This window comes from Haemaphysalis longicornis, unplaced genomic scaffold, assembly GCF_048455015.1.
Source record: "Haemaphysalis longicornis isolate Haplotype H1 unplaced genomic scaffold, Haemaphysalis longicornis Haplotype H1 scaffold_1, whole genome shotgun sequence".
NCBI classification, from domain to species: domain Eukaryota; kingdom Metazoa; phylum Arthropoda; class Arachnida; order Ixodida; family Ixodidae; genus Haemaphysalis; species Haemaphysalis longicornis.
Window position 1 is genome coordinate 422,719,758 of NW_027526203.1, and position 6,975 is coordinate 422,726,732.

Consider the following 6,975-nt stretch of genomic DNA (forward strand, 5'->3'; position numbering starts at 1 on the left):
TCACAGAGGTCGTCTGGCCTGAGCAAAGGTCAGAGCAGCATTGACAATGTGATTGTCCAAGCAACTTGTAAAATGTACGAAAACTTGACAGCAGACAGCTATTGCTGTGTATACTACCGAGCCCAACTTCTTTTTACATGTCCCTGATATAACCTGAGACATATTGCTCGCAAATCTCTTGAAATTTCTATGTACGAGACGATACCCGCATACGGTGCCCCGGTGTTCAACTCGATTGCAAAATTTCTTGTGAAATGCTTTTTAGAGCACCTCCGCTATTTCCATAATTTTAGCCCTCTTTCACACAATTACCCCTCCCATTAGATTTTTCTTTAAGTACTATTCGCAACACAGTCTAGAAAAAAGAACCGCTGCTGCTGCTTTTTCAAGTGATGAACTTTTTTAAAAAATAAAGTCTCGGATGTCAAGTACAGGATGCTCCGACTGCTGATAAGGGTTTTGCAGTGTATTGTACATAACTGTTCAGATACAATTTTGCCCTTTCTTATTCTCAATTGATAGTTTTATCCTGTAAATGTTTGCCTTTCCTTGCTTTCTTTTTTGAACAGTTGAAAAGTAAAGTAATGAAACAGAGGAACATTGATAAAATTTTAATAAGCAATAAACTAGAGCCTGTGCACAACCTTCATCCCAACCCAAGGTAGTAAACCTTGTGAAAAATAACTGGCTGCTTGACCTGGAAGCATTAGAGCATGTAGCTGCTTTCTTTCTGCATGGGTAAATAATATCTACTGCAAGGTTGCATTGGCTGCGAAGTTAAGTTAAACAAAAAATAATGAAACAGCTCTAGATATGGTGAACAGATCAAGCTCGCAGACCTGTGGCAAAGAGTAAGAGAAGTACTAGACTTTAACAAAATTTGAAAAAAAAAAAAAGACCTTAGTCATTCAATGTTTAGAGTTTTTTTGTGAATTTGAATATTCTCAATTTGACTATAGGTATTTGTGGTCTTAACTCAAATATTTGCATCCACATTCCTAGTAATAATTCCAGTAATCTCAAAAATGTGTGCAACATTTCGTGGAAAATCCCCCCCCAAGAGCTTTTCATTTGGGGAACCCCAATACTAATACCAATGGCACAGTCTGCATGTAAGCAATTACTCATAAAAACCTGAAATGGTAGCTCCTTGCAGCAGCAACCCAGGTCAACATAACCGCCTAGTATAGTAAACATCAGGACTAGTCCAGATCGAATTCACACGACCTGCCACGGTCACGGTGGCTCAGTGGCCGCCGTGGCGGGTCGTGGCGGATTCCCAGCCGCCGTGGCCACTTTTCTGATGGAGGCGAAAAACAAAAACGCCCGTGTGTACGAGATTTCGGCACATGCTAAAGATCCCCAGGTGGTCAAAATTAACCCCGGAGCCCTCCACTACGGTGCACCTCATCGCCTGCGTTGCGTCGGCGCGTTAAACCCCACAATCAATCAAGCGAATTCCCACGTCTCTTACAGAAAATTACCTCAACACAATTGAACGTAAAAGTGGACAGTCATAACAGTAAACCCCAGGATTGCTCGTCTTGGCAATGGAATTAATCCTGCATGATGCTTTCTAGCACAACACGACAAATCTTTGCTTCAGCTTCAGTCCGTACCTAGTTTTAATGTTCACACTTGCAGCGGGAGTTGACGTGATGGGATCAGCAGCGTGTGCATAAGCTCAACACAGGAACTGGGCCATTGCATTGTTACTGCCAGCGCTTGTGGGCAATGAATTTCTCGTTTAATTCCCACTGTGCAACAGTGCAAACCTAGAAAGCAACATGCAAGGAGGGTGCCGGCATTTCCACATGGGCCTACACATGGACTACACATTATGTTTCATTTTTGGTTCAACAGCGCAACTTAGATGGGGACAAACGAGAAGGCGACGGGAGCCCTGTGTTGTCTGCTGAACGAAAAATGAAGTCATACTAACTTACTATCTCTTTGATACACACCACAAACCGACACAGAGAGCTCATTGTAGTTGGGATAGGTAAGAGCAGCTTGCTTTACAGCAGAAAGATGATAATTTTTATCTCAGGCATGAAACAATGGAAACTTGCACAAAAGTTTATTCTAAAGCACATGGTGACTGTGGCATGATAACTCTTGCCTAACTGGTGGTGTTTTCATTTTATTTGCCATTCAAACACACACAAGAATGCCATAATAATGTGTCACTTCATGAATGCAGGGTACGCAAAAGTGTCAACGTTTTGCTTTGATTAGACAGTTTGGCAGTGCCAACCGCAGAATATCCTGTGAAATCGGCATGCATTCCTGCTGATAAAGCATTGTCCTATACTCCGACGTGGGTCTGTGCTACTCTGTTTGTGTAACACTTTGCTAGATTCGAAGTATGGCCACAGATTTCTTGTGGTAGGGCCTCCAGGTGTTTGCGCTGTAAGCTATTCGGGGATTGATTCAATGATTGCTTGGTGCATGCCCCAGCAGTGTCCGCAACAATGTGCGCTGCAGCAGCATACATTCCTGTTTATAAGCATTATCCAAAACTCTACTGCAAGTGCGTGCAACCCAGTGGGTATGTATCACTCTGATTAACCGCAGCAACTGTCGGGTATGTGCCCAAGCTCCGGTTTAACGTTTCGCTAAAGTCTTTGATGTCCATCGGTACCCGCAGCTTGAAGTACATCGAGTAAAGTGACTACTTTTTCCAACGAGTACAGTTTGATGATGTGAGACCTCAAAGTGTGACGTTCGACCTAACGTTATGCAAACTTCAAGCTGAGCCTACCACATGCCAAGCAACGTCATACTCATTTTACATCGAACTGTGGGCACTGGTTGATGATGTTCGACTTCAAAGTGCGACATTAGGCCTAACTATGACCTGTCAACCCACCGCAGTGGTTCAGTTGCTAAGGCATTGTATTGATAAGTCCAAGGACATGGGTTCAATCTCTGCCACGGTGGTGCTTTTCTGATGGAGGCTAAAAGCAAAAATACCCATGTGTCAAGATTTTGGTGCATGCTAAAGATCCCCGGGTGGTCAAAATGAATTTGGAGCCCTCCACTACGGCACCCCTCATAGCCCATGAGTAGCTTCGGTGCATTAAGCCCCACAATCAATCAATAAACTACCTGTCACGTAGTCGCGTTGTGAGCTATAGAGGAGGCTTCAAACATGGTCACGCTGATTTCAAAGATGGACCACGTATGCATGTGTGTAAAAAAATGAAGGCGGCTATCAAATTTCGTATGAAAATTGTTGTGTTCCTCGTTAACTAACAAGCTAAAAAATTAAATGCTGCCACCTTTAAATGTAGGAGCCTCAAATTTATTTCCAACTCTTTGAGCGATGTGCACTGTCCCAGTGGATGCAATGAGAACGTGTCTGAGTATGCATTTTCCTGACTCCCTAAGCAGGGTGGGAGGGGGGAACCTCGCTGTGTGCAGTACGTTTATTTGCGTGTAAGTGACTGATACAGGTGAGGAAGTGACAAGCAGCAAGTTACAATTATCAACAATTTTAAAGACTGCTTATCCGCACGTCAAGAGCGGCAGCAGCAGGCACCTTCGGCAGGGCCCGGCTTGATCGAGTGCATCATGCTAGACCTTGTTACACTTCAAAATTGTGTAGTCCATTACCACAAATATAAAAGCTCAAATCTCTTCATAATGATAGTCTTCTGCTAATGCATCGCAGCTTGGAGGCACATATTCAAGGACTAGAGCTTCTGCTTCATTTAGGAGCTTGGAGTTCAGCAGTGTCTCGAAGCTATCGCTCAAGTGGAGGGCCTTCAAAGTGCTTGCATGGAAGAAGAGCAGTTTCTGGGGAAACGAAAATGGAAGGTAGGTAATACAACTTGGCAGTGAAAACATTTTAAATCGCAGCATTTGGGCCCAAAATGAGGGTAGCCTACCTTCTCAGTAAGTCTGTTGTTCTGGTTCGGAAGCTTCTCTATGATGGCAGTGCTGTCAATCGCTCTCCCAACTGTCCACAACTGTGGATCAACAAACGTGAACCAACATTTTTGTGCACCTGGACAGTGAAAGTGCGAAGACTAGGGAGCTTTACCTTGGAAAAATGGTACGGCTTTGAGCGGACCTTGTGGCCCTTGGGGAAGAAGACCTCAAAGTACACCCTGTCGGTGAGAGGAACGTTTTTCTCGCCTGCCGCATGCATCTTCATTTTCATCAGTTTCACCTTCTGTGCAGTTGGGGATATGCTGGCTTTGCTTGACACAGGTCTTTCCGCAGGCTTCTTTGACTCTGACAGAAGGTGAAAAGAGGAGAGACAGTGTTGTTGTTGTAAGCTCCTTTTGCAGAGCCCCCTCCCAGAGACCTGTACTGAGCTCACTCATTGTGTCTGTCAACAATTTTTCAATCACAAGTGCAAGTCTCTAGTGCAGCACTAACGTAAAAAAAAGAAGTATGAAATCCAGTTGCACACAGCAAAACAGGTGAATAAAAAATAAAAAAAAAGGAGTGTACTGGGTAGAGAGACAAGACAGAGAAAAAAATTGAAGACCCCAGTGGCAATGCAGAGAAACCACACATGGTGCTTGCCAAATTGTTGGCAAGGGAATAGCTGGAAAAACAGCTGGACATTTTCTACAACAAACAAACTCACCGCAACAAATCGGCTCAATGTCAATGGCAGGTGCTTGCTATTTTTATACTTACTTCCCCCCATCACCCAAAAATGCTGCAAGGCTCTTTACGGGGCACTTAAAAAGACAATGCAGACACAGGTAATCTCTGCACCTGCGCGATGACGGTGTCTGTTCATGCACAATGAGGGTGTGCAAATACGGTAATGAAACATTCCAATAATCAAAGAATCAAATAAAAACCATTTGTTCATACCTGAAACCTCAATCATTCACACAACCTTAAAATATATACAAGGTCCTTTGTTTTGGGCACATTTCTGAAACATATTTCCTGTATTTGCACCTTGGAAATATGCCCCAACTACTAGTGTGACCAAGAGGGCAAGGCATAAAAATATCATGCTCGACTGGGAGCGGACCAAAAGTGAGCTAACTTATTTGAGCACCATGCATACAACTGTAAGAAGGTACTCTTACTTTCTAGCGAGAAGAGAAAGTGTATTTCCTTTATTTTATTCTTTGATTGTGAAATTTCCCAGCCCTTGCAAGCCGAGCAGCATGGTGGCGCGCCATAGCAGATGACACGCGGCCACTCCCGCCAACGTTGGCTTTCCACCTCGTGCGGTCAGCGCACATGTGCTGGTTGTCTCCAATTCTTGTCACTCCTCGGCGCCGGTGCTACACGGAGCGCAGTGGCCGCACGCTCAGCGGTTCCCTTTAACACTGTACACTGCCTCTGACTTCAGCGCTCAAAATACAGCAGCTTGGCTTCTAAAGGCAAACCCAGGACTAGGTGCTTTCACCTCTGATGAACTAACGTAATAAAAATGGGTGCTCCGAGCCACGGTTCCCACAAACAGAGCATGCAGTAGAAAGTTGAAAAGCGTGGACTCTTAGACCTACCTAGTATTTTCTGGACAACCTTGGTAGTGAGGGGCATGTGGTCCGACTGCGATGGCAGACATCGGCATTGATGGTCTTGAGCATGGCGGTGCCGGACACAGTAGTTGGCCTTACAGAGCGCACAGACTATAGGCGTCAGCTCCTTTTGCACGCAGTCACTAAAAGTACAGCAGAAAAGGGTCCCAGTCCTGCTGCACTTGGCCTCCTTGTCAGTCAACACATGGCTCTGGGAAGAAAATTGCCAGGATTAAGTGCATCGTTTGCGTTGTGGGCACACTGCGGTGGCAAAGTCTACACGGAGCATACCTGCACTTGATCACACACGTGCGCCTCGGAAGTTCGATGGTCACTGCTGTGAAAAAAAGGTGCGACACTATATAAGCAAATTTATTATAGCAGCGCGTACTTCGCAGAACTTACCAAAATATGTTTTTGCAGTGTGCACACTCGAAAGGCAAAAAATCTGCAAACCAGTTCAGAAGACCATCCAGAATCATCATTATTAGTGAGATCATTGTACAATTCAAAATTCTGGCAGCGAGTTTATTATGCGAGAAAGTTAACACTGGGTGTAACCAAGGTTTGAACAGCGCAAAGACTGGGAAGAAAGACTGGCTCGTGCTTCTGCCTTGCTTCCGCCTTACGCTGTTTTCCGCCAGAATGCCTCAAATTGGAGTTTTACGCGCCAAAGCTAGCAGCATCTTTGCTATGGAGGGAAACGGATTAAATTGGACCATTTGGAGTTTCTGCAAAGAAATTGTTTTTTTACGTACTTTAAGCATGCATACGCGTGTATAAAGTCATAGAATAGTCAAGCAAGACAACGAACCGTCCGCTTGAGTGCCTTAGCTTGACACACAGCTAACACACAGGGTCCGATCAGAGTGCGAAAAATCAACATTACTTTTTTTTTTTTTTTTTTTTGCAGCTCACATGCGCGAATCAATGGATGCACTTACGTTGCGCTTCTTTTTTGGGAGAGGGGGGGGGACGTTTTAATAACGGCATGATTTACTCACCTAAGCGATTGCATGACTCCACGTGACAATGTTTACCCAGCTGCGGTAGCTCAGCCATGGTCCTCAAATGGTGCACCTAGAGTTATTTAGTGGCTCTAGGTGCACCCAGGCCGCTGCTGTATGAAAGTTCTGTTGCCTATATGCGTCGTTTCATCTACCACAAATAAATTCACCAGAATTAGGCAAACTGTGCCCTGTCAAAAAGTTCGCCAGTTCACTGCGGAACGGCCGAATCACTCGATGACTACCATCGCAGTCGACGAAATTTTTACCGGTTCTGGCTTGACGCTGTCATGGCTTCGTACATGACATGGCACAATAGGTTTTGCGTAACAGATGCGGGCATTGCGATCAATAAATATTATTTGCAAAAATTTCGTCAAAGCACGTCAGCACATCAAAATAACTCTGCCACACAACTTACATGAGCGTAACCAAAACGCGCTAAATCTGCAGAAGCGTAAAAC

The 6,975-nt window shown here is 44.6% G+C and overlaps 1 protein-coding gene across 2 annotated transcripts; it reads right to left on the reverse strand.

Annotated features, from left to right (window-relative positions):
• Positions 1 to 2,063: 2,063 nt before the first annotated feature.
• LOC144155659 (AN1-type zinc finger protein 1-like) lies at positions 2,064 to 6,837 on the reverse strand. 2 transcript variants are annotated; one of them, XM_077687244.1, is made up of 7 exons: positions 6,509 to 6,837; positions 5,910 to 5,952; positions 5,796 to 5,862; positions 5,490 to 5,715; positions 4,049 to 4,242; positions 3,894 to 3,974; positions 2,064 to 3,801 (listed from the first exon to the last, which is right to left on the reverse strand). In XM_077687244.1, exons 1-7 carry the CDS (start codon positions 6,564 to 6,566, stop codon positions 3,634 to 3,636), a joined length of 837 nt encoding a protein of 278 aa, XP_077543370.1. In that variant the 5' UTR covers positions 6,567 to 6,837; the 3' UTR covers positions 2,064 to 3,633. The 2 variants fall into 2 exon arrangements, with proteins under 2 accessions (XP_077543370.1, XP_077543371.1); XM_077687245.1 differs by having other exon boundaries at positions 5,796 to 5,841; positions 6,509 to 6,828.
• Positions 6,838 to 6,975: the final 138 nt, after the last annotated feature.